The sequence below is a fragment of the Naumovozyma castellii genome, chromosome 1, assembly GCF_000237345.1.
Source record: "Naumovozyma castellii chromosome 1, complete genome".
NCBI lineage: Eukaryota > Fungi > Ascomycota > Saccharomycetes > Saccharomycetales > Saccharomycetaceae > Naumovozyma > Naumovozyma castellii.
In genome coordinates this window covers 1,661,716-1,678,165 of record NC_016491.1, presented here as the reverse complement: position 1 = coordinate 1,678,165, position 16,450 = coordinate 1,661,716, and the positions used below count along the sequence as shown (strand labels likewise).

The 16,450-nt window shown below is 35.8% G+C and overlaps 7 protein-coding genes and 1 non-coding gene across 8 annotated transcripts; 6 read left to right on the top strand and 2 right to left on the bottom strand.

The window, feature by feature from the left end:
• Window positions 1-317: 317 nt before the first annotated feature.
• On the top strand, window positions 318-2,705 carry NPP1 (nucleotide diphosphatase/phosphodiesterase NPP1; the record flags this gene model as incomplete). The annotated part of the gene is made up of 1 exon (XM_003673737.1): window positions 318-2,705. One exon carries the CDS (start codon window positions 318-320, stop codon window positions 2,703-2,705), a length of 2,388 nt encoding a protein of 795 aa, XP_003673785.1.
• Window positions 2,706-3,013: 308 nt separating this feature from the next.
• PMP1 (proteolipid ATPase) lies at window positions 3,014-3,133 on the top strand (the record flags this gene model as incomplete). Its single annotated transcript, XM_003673736.1, has 1 exon — window positions 3,014-3,133. One exon carries the CDS (start codon window positions 3,014-3,016, stop codon window positions 3,131-3,133), a length of 120 nt encoding a protein of 39 aa, XP_003673784.1.
• Window positions 3,134-3,762: 629 nt separating this feature from the next.
• Window positions 3,763-5,226, top strand: SLM5 (asparagine--tRNA ligase SLM5; the record flags this gene model as incomplete). Its single annotated transcript, XM_003673735.1, has 1 exon — window positions 3,763-5,226. One exon carries the CDS (start codon window positions 3,763-3,765, stop codon window positions 5,224-5,226), a length of 1,464 nt encoding a protein of 487 aa, XP_003673783.1.
• A 115-nt stretch (window positions 5,227-5,341) lies between these two features.
• Window positions 5,342-9,649, bottom strand: GEA1 (Arf family guanine nucleotide exchange factor GEA1; the record flags this gene model as incomplete). Its single annotated transcript, XM_003673734.1, has 1 exon — window positions 5,342-9,649. The coding sequence occupies one exon, from the start codon at window positions 9,647-9,649 to the stop codon at window positions 5,342-5,344; it is 4,308 nt and encodes a 1,435-aa protein (XP_003673782.1).
• A 230-nt stretch (window positions 9,650-9,879) lies between these two features.
• Window positions 9,880-11,064, top strand: CPR7 (peptidylprolyl isomerase CPR7; the record flags this gene model as incomplete). The annotated part of the gene is made up of 1 exon (XM_003673733.1): window positions 9,880-11,064. The coding sequence occupies one exon, from the start codon at window positions 9,880-9,882 to the stop codon at window positions 11,062-11,064; it is 1,185 nt and encodes a 394-aa protein (XP_003673781.1).
• Window positions 11,065-11,244: 180 nt separating this feature from the next.
• Window positions 11,245-15,372, bottom strand: RAV1 (Rav1p; the record flags this gene model as incomplete). The annotated part of the gene is made up of 1 exon (XM_003673732.1): window positions 11,245-15,372. The coding sequence occupies one exon, from the start codon at window positions 15,370-15,372 to the stop codon at window positions 11,245-11,247; it is 4,128 nt and encodes a 1,375-aa protein (XP_003673780.1).
• A 238-nt stretch (window positions 15,373-15,610) lies between these two features.
• On the top strand, window positions 15,611-15,937 carry PET191 (Pet191p; the record flags this gene model as incomplete). The annotated part of the gene is made up of 1 exon (XM_003673731.1): window positions 15,611-15,937. One exon carries the CDS (start codon window positions 15,611-15,613, stop codon window positions 15,935-15,937), a length of 327 nt encoding a protein of 108 aa, XP_003673779.1.
• A 459-nt stretch (window positions 15,938-16,396) lies between these two features.
• NCAS0Atrna6P lies at window positions 16,397-16,448 on the top strand. Its single transcript is given in 2 exon segments — window positions 16,397-16,448; window positions 16,412-16,448. It is a non-coding gene; the product is annotated as a tRNA-Pro (tRNA).
• Window positions 16,449-16,450: the final 2 nt, after the last annotated feature.

The window sequence follows — 16,450 nt, the reverse complement described above, 5'->3', positions numbered from 1 at the left end:
AGTATAAAACCCACCTAATTTAATAATTAATAATAAATGATAGAGGTAAAGTCGGAGAGCTTCTTAGATTTGAATATTGTTGATCACTTAAGCCTTCATGAATTACCTTTTAGAAACTGTTGTCATTTTCCAAATGTCCCAGTTACAATCTCCGGGTTAATTTGGTCCGGCTCATGTTAGCGCAAAGGTATGAAAAATAATAATACGGTACGTAGCCATAAAACAGAATTTACACGTAAGCTCTTTCTGTAAGGAAAGATTCAATTTTTGACTATTAAGCTCATCAATCCATTAAGCCTCTTCCAGAAAACCTTACAATGAGCGGAGATACAAGGTTTCCAGAACCTGACGAATTTGCTATTCCTGACGAAGACACTGATCAAGATTTTGATACATTTGATCATTCTAGTCGAACCCCAGAAGAAGATGCAAGTATAGGACTTGATGATGATTACATGGACTCAATGAGAAATAAGTCTCGCTTTAACGGTAAGAGAGTATGGAATAAAATGAAATATTGGTGGTGGCGACAACCATTCCTTCAAGGACGTGATTTTTTTAAATCTAATGCTGACTCCAACGGGATTCAACTTTATGAATTAGATAGTAATGGCAATCCAATACATCCTGATGGAGATGATGAATTTAATATGAATGCTTTCCCCCATTTCAGAAGCAATCGCAGAAGGTTTACATTCCTCAAGGGACCAATATTTAAAAAGATTATTCCTATTCTAATTGTATTATCACTTTTCATATTTTTGATGGTAAAGATAACGAAATCAACACCTTCTTCAAAAAATTATTTTGATCATAATTTTAGCTTTGACCCCTACATCAAATATTCCAATGGTACTATGGATTTTTATCCGATCACAATTTTATTATCCATTTCAGGGTTCCACCCTTCTTTGATCTCGGCAAAAAACACACCATTTTTACATGGGTTATATTCTTTGGACTTGGCAGATTCTTTAAATATAACGACGACTCCATATATGCTTCCAAGTTTCCCCAGTGAATCAATTTCTAATTTATATTCCATATTGACTGGACAATACCCTGAAAATCATGGTGCTCTTCTTCTCGGTGAAATGTTAAGAGAACGTTCAGAAGATGAAATGAAGGAAGATGAAGAATTGGGGTGGAATTCCTACAATATCAGTGTGCCACTTTGGTCAAGCATTGAATCTGCGTATTCAAAATCAACAAAAGATGCTAAAGGTAATTTCCCATTTAAAGTTGCTAGTAGTAATTGGCCCATTTTACAAGAAATGTATGACAATTCCACTCTTCCTTACTATTATGATGAGGAAGATTTGATTATTATTAATGCAGATAAGACACAGAAAAAGAAACAAGATAAGATTGCCAAGAAGAAGAAGAAATATCCTCATAGGATGGATCTTGATAATATTTTCCAATATGTGGATATGACATCTATTGATGAACGACCACAACTAATTTTGGATGGTATTAGTGAGTTACTGGATTATTCCTCAATTCATGGTTATTCTATTAATGATCCGGAATTTGAAAGTTTGTTGAGCGATATTGATGAATTTGTGGAAGCATTGTTTAGCAATTTACAGGAGAGAAATTTATTAGATTTTACTAATGTGTTAATTTTTAGTGAGAATGGTGTTAACAGTATTGCATTAAAGAAAAATGTTGTGTTTTGGGAGGATGTATTACCCAAGGCCAAGCAAGAAAAGTTAATATCACATGTAGTGAATGATGAAAAGAGTTCTGCATTTGTTGTATTTGTGAAGAAGGATGTCAATATCAATGAAGTTTACCATGATATAAAGAAGTATTTTAATTACACAAGGCCTCAAAATGATACCAGTGTTACTAGTGAGGATCTAGCCATGGGAAGTGCAGATATTAAGAATCATTTTAAGATATATTTGAACGGTAATTTCCCACCCTCTTTTAAATTCAATAAGATTAAAAATTTCAATGAATTAGATATGATGAATTCAATTTGGATAATTCCGGATTCCAATTATTCCATTATGACAAAGAGTAAATACAAGACGATAGGAAAGGAGAAGAGTTCCAATAAGCTTGAAAATAAGAAAGAGGATGTTTACTTTGGTCAATCTGGGAATGCGCCTCATGAAAGTGATATGAGGTCTCTATTCATTGGAGTTGGACCATCATTCCCCTCTAGTACAAATGGTACAATGCTACCTGTCTTTGAGAATGTGGAACTTTATAATTTAATTTGTGATATATGCGGTGTTTCCAAGAATGATCGAGTTGCCAATGATGGTGACGCAAATTATTTCAATGAAAAATTTGGTGGACCCATAGATGAGAGTTTATTCTACAAGGTCAGCCATGATGATTTCGCACATTTGGCCGCACAATTCGGTAATTACAGCACCTACAATATTATGTGGGGCGGATACCCTGCGTATGAGGCAGAACCAGAACCAGAACCAGAATACGAAGACGAAGACGAGGACACGGAGGAACAAGAGAATATATTTACCAGTGCGACGCCCACCCCGGAGAGCACGCCTATTCGAAGCACCAGGACCATACAGCCCTCCAGCACTACCACCAGCACCAAAACCACCTCTGCCGCAAGCGAGCCCGTCATGGACCTCATCGACGCAGGGATGAGCTGGTGGAACGAACTGCTCGACGATGGCAAGGAGTTGCTTAATAGTGTCATCGAGGACCTGGTGGACTGACCGCTTACGTAAGGGCCCGTGCCATAATTTCCGGATCGGGTGTGGCGTTCCGCGGTGTTTCCCCTTTGGGCCATGCGCTGTTTCCGTTGCCGTTTAGGGTAATCCACCAGAAGAGAGCACAGTTGCGTTGTTTTTGTTTTTTTCACTGGCAAATTTTTCAGTGATAAGCGAGACTATATAAGAGGAATCTGTTGTCGCTCCCACATTGTCCTGCCATCCCTCGCTGCTCTCCTCTTCTGTATTAGTTTCTCAATCATATCAAGTCTTTAACCAGTTCATTAACAACTCAAAATCAAATCATACTCGCAATGTTACCAGGTGGTGTTATTCTAGTTTTCATCTTAGTCGGTTTGGCTATTATCGCCATTTTAAGTACTATCATCTACAGAAAGTGGCAAGCTAGACAAAAGGGTTTGCAAAGATTCTAATCGGATCAGCCCATCGCTCTCCCCCAACGTCAATCATATCCTTATCCTACCCCCTTTTATTTCAACTATTACTCTACTATAATGAATTAATGTGTGCTATTGTGTGAACCAAATCCTTTTTTTTTGTTCCTTTTTGTTTTTGTTTTTGATGTGATAATGTTACTGTGTTTTGATTTCTGTGATTGATTTGACTTTTTTTTTGCTTTGGAATCAGTTTTAAGTTGCTTTTAACTGTACGATGGTGATTGTGAGTTCTGAAAAATATTGTTTTTACTTCTTATGTGTGTTAAGAGAAGTAATCACTATCAGATCTTTACAAGCCAAACTGTTTAATGTCCGTTCTTTATCTTGAATCTCAGTTCCTTTACAGCGTGTGTGTGCCGTTTGGATCTTTGAGTTTCAAGATTGTGTGTCGGTACTTTACCTTGGCCCCATTGTATATATATTTTATTATTATTACTATATGATATATAATCTAAGTAATCTTTAAAGTATATTTTGATTCTGTCCATTCATTTATTATGTTTTTCAACTTTAGCAATAACTAAGGTAGTTCCAGCTATATCTATATCGGTCATTTAGACTATATATAAAGTAATAATAACAAGAGAACCAACAGATTAGACAAGATGTTGAGATCAGTTACATATCGAACGTATACAACTGTTGCTACTTCTATCTCCCCCATCTCCAAGACTCTATCTACCGCACCAACTTTCGATAACATCATTAAGGCAATCCAAAACGATACCAACAATAACGAAAAATCAATACCAATAATAAATGCATGGATAACTTCCATCAGAATACTGAAAAATGTAACTTTCGTAGATCTAAACGACTCTACCACGGCTGATCCATTAAGACTAGTTATCAACAACAACATCAACAATGAAGATACTCTTCATTCCATCAAACGTCTCAACCTGGGACAGAGTGTATCCATTACCAATTTACAAGTACAACGAACCCCAGACAGACAACAAGCATTCGAATTCAAATTACAACCAACTTCCCAAATTTCAATAATAGGGGACATCCAACCAGACTACCCATTACAGAAAAAGAATCAGTCATTGACATATCTGAGATCAATAAATCCAATTTTCAAACATAGAACCAATTATTTCAAACAACAGTTGAAATTCAGATCCTTTATGGAGTTCCAAATACACTACTTCCTAATGATAAATAATTTTATTAAAGTGGCACCCCCCATAATCACAGGAAACGATTGTGAGGGCGCTAATAATGAATTGTTCAAGATTAAACCAACGGATGCGTATTTAACTGTGTCAGCTCAATTGCATTTGGAAACGCTGTTGAACTCCACAAATAAGACATGGTCTTTAATCCCATGTTTTAGAGCGGAGAAGAGTAATACAAATAGACATCTTTTGGAATTTTGGATGCTCGAATTGGAATTGGCATATATTGACGACTTGGAACCACTCTTGGATTTCATTAGGGAATTCATCATATATTTAGTCAAACAATGTCGTGAGCATGAAAATGATTTGTTGCCTCGATATTATCCTAATGGGGTCGATGATAGGGAAACTATCTTGACAAGGTGGGATTCATTAATTGATCCATCCAAATGGAATACTGTTACATACGATGATGCTATTAAGAAATTACAAGAATCTGGTCAGGATTTTGTCTTTAAACCCACTTGGGGGAAGGCATTACAATCGGAACATGAGAAATGGTTGGCAGAATCATACTTTAATGGAACGCCCGTATTTGTTACCAAATATCCAAAAGATTGTAAGGCCTTTTATATGAAACAAACTCCCGAAAATCCAGAAACCGTCGAATGTTTTGATCTATTGGTACCAGGGATGGGTGAAATTATTGGAGGTTCATTGAGAGAGAATAACTCAGCAAAATTAGAATCGGAAATGGATAGAAGGGGTATGAATAAGAGGGGAGAATTGAACTGGTATATAGATTTGAGGAAGAATGGATCCGTACCACATGGTGGATTCGGTCTAGGCTTAGAAAGGTTGATTTCTTATCTATTTGGTAATCATAATATAAAGGATGCAATCCCATTCCCAAGAAGTGCTGATTCCCAAATCAAATTATGAAATAAAAAAAAATTGGAGATTCTAACAGCATTATTATTTATTAGTGTTCTATTATTCTACATATCATATGACGCTTCTTTGCATTCGTCCTTCCTTGTAAATAAAACAAAAAACTTTAATTTGTCTGTATAGTTGCCGATTCTTTCACAACACTAGTATCACGTTCTGCCTCAATTTTATCCTTCTCCGTTATCAATCTTTGTAATTCAGTCTCCATTTTAGGATCGTCAACAAAATGATTGAAAGCACCTAATACTATCATGTACGTATTGGCCGTGCATATGCCTTGTTTCAAATAGTAAAGATAGATCCTACCAATCATGGAAACTATCATATGGTTTATCAAATCATGTTTCTTCCTATCATCTTCATCACTTTGAGCACCAGTACTGTTAATATTCGTTAAATCACTAATGACAGGCGTCAATCCTTGCTCTATTATCTTCTCAATTAAAGAACCATCACCACTATTTATATGCCTATTTTCAAGGATGGCATCTTCTAATGAACTTAGAGCATATGACCGAATTTGGTCACACGGATTCAAGCATTGATGAACTAAAGTTTGAATAACAGTGATAATATCGTCATTGGAAAAATCTTCAACCTCATTTTCCTTCAATAGACGTGCAGTCATATTTACAGATTTTAAAGAAATGTCAATTAAGCCCTGATGAGGATTCTCATTAATATCTGGGTGATCTCCCCTTAACACTAGACGATCATATTCAATTTCCCATACACTACCAATGGAGCCTAAGGTTGCTATGCTATCTAATAATTTCAACACATGCTTTAGATTCTTCTTCGTAATATTATTCTCATTCTGAATAATACTTTCTTGGAATGTATATATCGTCATTGAATGTTTTTTCATGTTAGATACTAGGAGTGACCACTCCCAGAAATATTCATTAGACAATACTTCATTCTTACCTGACTTCATTTCAGAGATAATTTGTAATATCCTGCTAATAAATACTTCACCTTCGTCAGTATCAAAATAGTCTTCAGTAAATATCTCATTTTGCTTCAACAAACATTGATTTATAAATTCGATTAATAGGCCCGCTGAATTATCCAAATTAGGTAACAATATCAACTTGTAGGAAGCAAGGCGCCTGACTGTATCCTTGGAAAGAATGTCCACATCATTTAATATACTATTCACTTTCTCGAAGATTATCTGGTATAAAGTATTGTCAAGTTTATGAAACATAGTCATAAAAATAGAAGTCTCTATTAGAAATAGTAGTTCGTGTTCAAAGAATCTTTCATTTTCTAACGACCTGGAAATGTGAATAGATTCAAGCAATACTTCCACAAAATTTGAGGTAACGAGATTTTTATTCTTGAAGATGGATTCGGTAAAGTCGATGCCGGAAACACAACCCAAGGCAGTCCGTGCATGGTCAATGTCTTCTTCCTTGGGCTCATCATCACCCTTTAAATATGCGGCAAATGAAGAAAGTAAACTTTTATTCATCCTAACAACTTTGCTGATGCGCAGTTCAGAGGCAGGAGTTGAAAGTGAGCTCAACTTCCAAGTAACTTCAAAGTGTGTTAAGAAATTTGGATCAAGCAACAGATTCTCAAAAAGAATAACTATCACACCAATAACATCATGGTAAAGTTGTATATCACGTGAAGATGTTTGATTAACAAGATCGAAAAATAATCTTAAGCTTCCTTGTGCTTTCAGTGACTTACCCAATTTAATGGTCTCCGTGCTAACCGGAATACTGATTTTATTTTCTTCGTCAATAACTTCGATTAAAGGGAAAGATTTCCATGCAGCGTCAATGGAAACATCATCGTTTATTTCAGAAGATGTTCCAGTAGTATTTTTTTCGAAATTATCAAGAAGTGTGCTCATCTTTGCCAGATCATGAGAAATAATAAAAGACAACTCCTTCAACCCAAACAAAATAACAATATTTGCACATTTTTTAATGGCTTTAAGAAGAACCTCAGAAGTGGCCATTTCTGTACTAATTGATAATAGATTGAAGAGACAATTGATAATAGCTTCACCCACCTGTCTAAACATTGATTTATAGAATTGTAACAATTCTAGTTGACTCATTTCTTTAATTATATTCAGCTCTGTATTTTCTGGCATTTCAGTAATTACTGTGTTAGTGGATATTTGATTACTCCATGAATCTTCAAACCATTGTTCAGTCCCATGGAACTCCTCAGGCATTACAATTTCCTTATCCCTTATGGAAGTGTATATTTTCTGAATATAATGACGTGGAAAATCATGTGTTTCGTTATAGCAACCCTTTAGATTGTCTGCGTAATCTTCAAACGACATGTGCTCTTTGACCTGCGGATTGTGTAAATCAGTATTTAGCATTATAATGGAATAACTTAAAACAAACACCGAGTCCGAATTTGGTTGAACGCAGGTAATTTGGGTTCTGTCCTCCAAAGAGGCATCTGTATCAGCGTATCGAAGTTGCGAGGGATCGTAATCCTGATCTTGGACATACTTCCATGAAAAGGCTTCAACAATTCTTTCAATTTGCTGTGACTCCCCAGGTAATCTAAACTTAGTTAAAAATATTCGAAGAGCCTCATCTATTCTCAGATGTTTGAAATTTAATAAGTTCATAAAAGATTTGAGTAAAGAACTCCTTGATGGGTCGCAGAGTAGTAATCCGATGACTTTCTTGTTCAATCGACCACTGTTAGCGAAAAGAAACTGAGATATATCAAGATCATTGTCAGATTTTATAAACTGATTCTCAACAAACATTTCAAGACCAACCTTAGCCTTTTTATTGAAAGCTTTCGCGCATTTAATAAATAGCTCTTTGCGATCCCTTTGTTTGAGGCCATTCGGTACTACTTTCCTACTTGCATCATCAAATTTATCTTTTGCTATATTGTTGGAATATGTGGAAATATTATTAATCACTGTGATTAACGCACCAAGACAAATAGGTGGGATAAATTCAGTGGTATGTAAAGTGGAGCTAGGTTTGGTTAGCTGTACCATGATTTCTAAGAATCTGGTAGCGATATCTGAACTATCTAAATCACAGTCATAGGATATGAATGTAGATAAAAAGAAGGTTTCTGAATGTGTCCAAAGGAGTGCCAGATGTTCCACTATCAATTCTTTGATAATATTTTGTTTGGGTTGAAGGTCTAAAAGTACATCGAAGCAATACTTTAAAGTCAATTCAAGTTGCATTTTCAAACGAGACCCAAAGGTAACCGCTATGGTCGTGAAAAGCTCTAATGCTGCTTCCAGTATGGAAATCTTGTCCGAAGTTTGTATAATGAATAAAACACATTTAAATATTGGATCTGACAGAAGGTTGAATAATTTTGGATGTGACAAGAAAACATCTCCAGCAGTTTCAAACATAGTCGTAAATATTTTTAGACCTAATATTCTACTCGAAGAAGTATGCTTCGTTCGGTTCTCAGGAAGAATCAGGGAAAGCAATAAGTTACAATAATTTGCTATTATCCCAATTCCATAGCTTTTATCAAAATCATTGTCTGATATAATTGATTCTACCTCTGAATTGATCGATTCTTCTTCTTTTATTGAAGGGGTAATATTACTAGCGGTTCTGTCATCACTTATTCTAATTGGTAAGTCATTGCTCGGACGAGTTCCCAATATGTCTAATTGTAAACTTTTTCTTGAATATGTCTCATCATTAATATAAACTTGGGTAGACTCGGATGGCTTCGCATATTTCAACTTTTTAAATATATTCACAGTAATTAATAGCACTGTTGATTCAGCTGCATTCCTTAGAACCTCTGTCCTCTTTTTATTACAGGCCAAAGACAATACACTTTGCAAGGTATCGTATACTATCGAATCAGACATCGTATCTCCAAATTTGCAATTAAAAACAAGTTGGACAATGTTAATAACTTTATAAAGCACCGTATCATCAGACACTTTATGCGATCCCTGAAATCTGCAATGAGTTAAGGAATTCATAAGCTCCCTGTGAGCCTTAATATTTTCCAATGATTCATCTGTATGTAATTCCAGTAATAAGATTGTGTGGACAGCATCTAATGCAAGCGCTGTAAGATAACCAGATGCCGAATCATCTTTAATAATGGTAAGGAATGGTTGCAATATGGTAATGAGCTCAATATTCTGAATTGGTTCTATGGAATTTAGATTTCTTTCCAATTGTATTATCTCAGTAAGAAATGGATTATTATATTTATTCAAAGATGGATTTTCAAATATTTCTATACTAGGTTCACTGTCATCCATAAACACCTCACTTCCTCCGCCGAGAATCGCAGCCATACTGGCAGATTGGAGATGTGTTGCCCTTTGTTTACTATCATTCCTTAGGGTCTTCGATAGAATTACACATTGTCTTAGAATGACAGCCTTTGGATCTACAGCTAAAGTTAGACGGTTCGACATCCTAACCTTGTTGCTATAATTTTTTGATTGGAAATCCTCTGTTTATTTGATAGACTTGTCTTGCTTTTATTAGATCAAGCTGCTCACACCGTGAAGAGCTGAAAAGTTCGATACTATTCAAAGATCCGAAACACTGAAAAAAAAAATTGAACTCACCACAATGTTCGATGCCTGGGGCACATTAGAGTTAAAGCCATCCCAGACTTGTAAGTCACATAGGATACTCAACAATGAATAAAGAAGATAAATATGTGTACTTAGATGTTGCCATTGATGGTACCGATGTTGGTCGAATTGTGTGCGAACTGTTCGAAGCAGAAGCTCCTAGAACCGTTAACAATTTCTACCATTTATGTCTCGGAGACATAACTATTGAAGGTGAGGATAGACCCCTCTCATTGAAAAATAATTATTTTCACCGTGTTATCAAGAACTTCATGATTCAAGCAGGGGACGTTATATATGGTTCTGATAAGTTTGAGAAATCAGATAATATTGGCAAAGGTGGCTGCTCAATCTACGCAACAAAGGAAAATCTGAGTGACTCAAATGTTGAATTGAGTTGTTACGGAAATTTTGAAGACGAAAATTTGGGTGAGTTCACAGAACCATTCATTTTGGCCATGGCTAACACAGGAACATCGGGATCTAATAGTTCTCAGTTTTTCATAACGACTTACCCATCTCCTCATTTGAATGGTAAACATTCCATATTTGGAAAAGTTTTACATGGTAAATATGTAGTTCGTACTATTGAAAATTGTAAAGTAGACTCAGATGGATTCCCAGAATCAGAAATTAGAGTGGTGGATTGTGGGCTTTGGAATGATGAAATGAGCATCCCACTATACAATGCATCGAATGACACGATAGGGGGTGATATATATGAAGAAATGCCCGATGATGACAGACATTTCGACTCGGAAAATTTTAGCAAAGCTTATGAAGCCGCTGATATTATCAAGAACTCCGGATCCTTACTTTTTAAACAAAAGGATTACAAAAATGCCCTTTTTAAATATAAGAAATCATTGAAATACGTAAATGAATACATTCCAGAACCTGATGTTGATGAAAAGAATAATATCAAATTTTTGACTCTGAAGATGAAACTATACTTAAACATGTCTCTAATGATGTATTATCTGAAGCAGTACGACGATTCTATCTTATATGCTACGTACTTACTTGATATGGATAACGTCCCCAATTTAGACAAGGCCAAAGCCTATTACAGAAGGGGTAATAGTTATTATATGAAGAAGCTACTAGAGGATGCCAAAAAGGATTATAAGAAATGCAAAGAAAATAATCCAGATGATAAGGTTGTGGACCAAAAGATAGACGAAGTACAAAAACTATTGGATGAAAAAAAGGCCAAAACTAGAAAGAATATTGCAAAGTTCTTCTCTTGATTTTGTATCCCGAGCAAGAGGAACTCCATCAGATGAAAGACCAGGGAGAAACTAAGCTTCCATTTGGGGCCAAATTCTGGATTCAGCTAAGGAGTTGAACGTTATCAATGACGGTTTGAACTTTTTGCCGTATGCATTTGACGTATATATTTTAAATGTGTAAGTTTTGTTTATTCAATGTTACATAAAATCGTCAAGCATACTTCTTGGAGCCTGTTTTTTGGATGATTTAGGCTGTGCCGCCGCTGGAACGCCAAAGTTGTCCAATAAATTACGCTGTTCAGTTGCAATATTCTTGGCAGCTCCTTCCTTTATAGTATCATCATAACCAGCCAGGATATTTCCGGAACTTTGTGTGGTGCTTCTCGTTTGGCTTGAGCCCACAGAAAAATCATCCAACAAATTTCTAGGTGTCAGAGGAGATGATGGTGATGGTGAGGCAAAGGCATCCAACAGGTTTCCATGAGAAGAACCAACTTGGGCGGTAAAATTATCCTCACTTTTTCTTGGAGTGTCATTTTCGTCAAATTTATCAAACAAACTCTGTCTTACCCTTCTTGTTGTTGTCGGTTCATTAACAAGAGTATCTATACCAGTGTATGTTTCCTTTGTTTTGTCAGCTGTTTCTTGTTCCTTAATATCAGTGTCTTTAATCTCAATAAATTTCCAATTTTTTACAAGCGAAACTGCCAAGTAATTACATCCCATTCGTCTTAATATATCAGTAACTCTCAGAAGTAATACCCTCTCCACCTCTTGACCGATTTCAAGTGAACTTATAAAGTATCTTATGTTTCTTTCCCTCAAGTGGTTGTATAAAAATAAGAGAGCAGGGTCCTCTACTAAAAAGGAACGGTTTACTAATTTTCCACGAGAGACAATTTCTGAGTTCTTTTCTAGCCCTATTGGAGCTGTTACAAGAGCTTTGATAGACAACTCTTGTTTCCTCAACTTCCAGTATATAAAGCTTGTCATCCACCTATCACTTTCCAAAATTGCATTGGGTAAGACTTGATTAATCAACAAGTCTCCTAGTATTGGACCATTGTCACCTTCATAGACTCTGCATACAGCAATGGCCAGATCCATATCTCCTACTTGTTTCCAAAGTACATTTACAGCATCTTTCAAAGAATCAGCTAATAGGAAGAAAGTTGCAGCATCTGTGTAGCGGTGCTTACTTAACAGCACGAATGCATTCTTAAGAGCAGCTGTTCTCCATCTTGGCTCCTTGAAGTCGTTCTGGAGAAACTTAACCATTTTCTGTTGTTCAGGATGTCCAATACTAGTTTTCCATAAACTTAACAGAATTTGCTTCTTTTTAAGAGCAAGATAGAAAATGGCACATCTTAATGGATCCTTAGTTTCATTTTTGGAAAATTCTAGCCTGGCAATATCTTCAAATTTTTGGAGTAAGTCCGACTGTTTTATCCAGTACGCAATCTTAAATTCACAGGCTTTCTCCCACGAATCCAGCTGAGTATTAATTAATGAAAGAATAATTTCCTTGTTGTCAGAGTGCAAAGCCCAAGAGACGTCTCTCATTAATAAAGATTTCTGGCCAGGTCTATGGGAGATAAATAACTTGACTCCCAATAAGAATCTGATACCATTATAATCGACAGTCTTTTCATTTTTTATAATCAGGTCCATAGCTTCTATGACAGTAATTAGTGTTTTTTGTTGATGACGCGTAATATATGGGAGTGTAATTTTTGTCAGTTGTTCACAAAGTGCAGATGCAACAACCTTTGTAAACTCTGGGTAAGGGTCGGGAAACTTTTCAGAAGGATAATCTCTATCATGAGCAACAAAAAACTTATAATATGGAGTATTTAGGTCCGAAGATAAAGTTGTGGTTATATCCATGGACTCAAAATCAATGTTTCTCAGTTCAAGGAACAATCTTAATAGCAATTCCTTTACAAGCTGCAATTTTTTCCCATATAGGGCTTGTATTAAAAATTGTGGGTGATAAACAGGTAGTGGGCCATTTAACACACTATTTAGGTGAAGGATATCATTTGAAATAATCTTTCTTGATCCAATTGATCGATTTGTGAAGGGATCGCTTAAATCCAAAGTTCTATCCTTGATGTAAAGTTGATTACCGGAGGCAACCACAAATATACCATTTTTTAACCAAATAGAATCACCAATTGTATGAGCGGTATGGGAGGTAATGTCAATTTTCTCAATGGGTAGATAACTTGGGGTATTATTAGTATAATCATATCTCAACTGGGTGTAGAGCAGCGCAAAACCAATAAAGCCAATGGATACAATACTTTGCTCAAATTCCGTGCTTGTCCAATCTACATCCCTAATTGTATCCTCAAAAGTTTGGTTATATTCCAGCACCCCTCTTCTCATATCCCAAAGTGACATTGATTTCCCATCTGAGCCTACTATACATATTTTTCCTGTTGAAGAACCTCTCACAAATAGAGCATCAGTAATTCCAGTATTGATGTCATAGGTTTTTATCCATGCGATATGGTATTTCCCCAGGTCATCACAGTCAATAATTGCTTTGTAAGTACTGGTGGCACCCTTTTTAGTGATTAATGAAAGTAATGGTCTATAACTACGGTATGTAGTGTGGACTGGATCGATAGTTGTAATTCGATAAATATCATCTGTAGTATCTAATGAATCCGATTCCACTTCATTAATTCCCTCTTCAAATGATACAGAAAACGCGCGAATTGATCCATCATTATAGACAATGGCCACGAAGTGACGATGATGATTATGTTTTTCTTCTGGGGTATGAAACATGAGCAAGGGCTGAAGGTCACGATCGGATTCTGGAAATGTAAATTCTGCTTTCAAATGAGAATCTAACACATGATGTATATCTGGACATTCCCATGCTTGAATTTTGAGATTTTCTAGCAGACAAATTACAAGGGAACCCTTCTCCTGTACAACTGCTAATTTTATTGGTGCTTCAGTTTTTATTATGTTTTTTATTTCTAATGACGAAGTTCCATTATCCAACTGTTGCGGGCACCACACACAATTTTCAGAAAATCTTGAAACAGTTAATAAGGCTTCACCATCATTACTTCTGATTAGCCTTTGTATTGATTTATTATGGCCTGTAAATTTGTGTTCTAATATTGCTATTCGAGTTGTAGTTTGGTCCTTCTTAGTGGGGGCTAGAAGCATAGGTAAGTTTAAAGTAGAATGTCTTATTTTCCCACATAAATCATTTACAATCAAGGACGCTTCTGGGAATGTATAAGGTTGAACCTCCGAGAAATATAGAAAATTTGGGTTCTTCATTATAGATGGATGTGGAATAGAAACAGTCCCAAGTTGCTTGGTATTCAATGATTTTGGTGGTTCATGAGATAGGTTTTCCAACGAAATTACTTCGAAATTACCGTCGACATCGCCAAAGAGTACTATATCTGGTTTTAATTTTTTAAAATATTCATATTCCTTAGGTAACTGGTCTTGGTTCTTGGCTGATAATGTATCCAAAAATGATTGAATTAGCCAGCTATCAATAATAAAGCAAAATTTTTGTTCGGGTTTCAATATGAGTGACCCCCAATCTTGTACTTTAACCAATCCTGTTTCCATCACGATGCAGGACCAAATTCGTAATTTTTTATCTGCACAAAGTGTATAGAGTATTTGCGTTGATTTATGATTTGTTTTTAATAGTTTCCATCTCAACGAAGTAACTGGAGCGGAATGATGTAACAAGGATAAGTTAAATATATCTTGTTCTCCACTAATTGAGATTCTTTTCCACAATTTGACGGAATGATCAAATTTTCCCAAGCTGGCTATCAATTGTGAATCATTCGATACTGTTACCAGATATACAGGTTTAGGTTGCCTCTTATTCCATAATAATATAGGTATGTAGTTCCCAAATTTGTCATCAATTTTCCAAAATGATAAATAATCTGATCCTAGTATTATCTCAATTGTATCTGAATTTGAATATTTATTATGTCCCCATTTCAGGCAATTGACCCTTGAATGATCATGGAATATATCACAACAGAATGTCCATTTGGGATTCTTCATAACTTGATGCAATGGTTTGTAAACATTAACTTTATTATTGACGGAGACTGCAATAAACCCATTATTTGGGTTAATATCTACAGCTGTACAATCCATCTCTGTTTCCAAATAAATAGTTTGTAGCCTGGTAAATTCGTTTGAAAGAATGATTAAATTGTTACCTGAACAATATGCAAAAATGGTATGATCTTGCCAGGAAGCCTGGCACATTGACTGCTGGGTATCATTTGGACGTCCCGGGAGATAGTTTAATGACATTGCTTATTTAAAGGCAGGTCTATGTTTCGAAGATTAGGGCCATTCACAGTCGTGAAATGTTTTGAGAAAGGGTCCCAAAAATTTCTTAGAGGTTATTTCATTAGTCCATCTCTGCTGCGCGCTTTACTCTGCTAGAGATTTCACTACGTTAGAGTTGTATTCTAAACCTGTTTCTGTGTGTAAGAAGCAATGGGTGAAAGTATTATAGGTTGATATATTAGGAAGAATAGTTGTCATTATGGGTGCTAGTTGTAAAGATCAAAAAAAAGCGGTTGCCATATGTCTCCAGCGGTCCCCCTGTGTTATGATTCAAAGAAACACACCCCAAAAGTGTATAGAGGATCCAGAACTAAGTAGAGAGCTACCTGAATTATGTATTGCACAGATGAAAGCTTTTCTGGATTGTAAGAGGGGTATGGTTGACATGACTAAAAGATTCACCGGTAACGCTCCCTTGTCTACAGGTAGATACGATCAGCAATATGAAAAGCTATGTAGTGGTGACTTTAATGCAAGAGAGGAGATGGAAAAGTTAAAACTATTGAATAGTAACCAAAAGGATTAAACCTGATGAGAGCATTCCTTTATAAAGATGTATCTAACCTGTATATAATGTATATCATAAATGAACATTAATAGCGATACTAGCATATAGGTAAAGTCTTAGTTTCAAGTGTTATCTTCGGAAAAGCATTAAGTAGGTAGGTGTTTGTTTAATCGATTAACTGAACTTGACCTTTTTATCGGGAACCAATAGTTGTCGATGATATTAATTCGCAAAGTGAAATATTCTCATTCCTAATAAAAAGTTTCCTTGTGTACTTATGTGGCTATAATAATTAACAAATTGTAGTGCAAATTCACAAACTTCAACCTGCCAACACATGTCCACTTTATTAAGTGCGACATTAAATTTGTATGTCAGGGAAAAAACAAATGTTTACCTCACATGATGGACATCTTTAACTTAAAAAATCAAAAATCGCTTGGGAGTGTGGTCTAGTGGTATGATACCCGCTTTGGGAATTTCTTCTCGAACATGCGGGTGGCCCGGGGTTCAATTCCCCGCTCTCCCCAA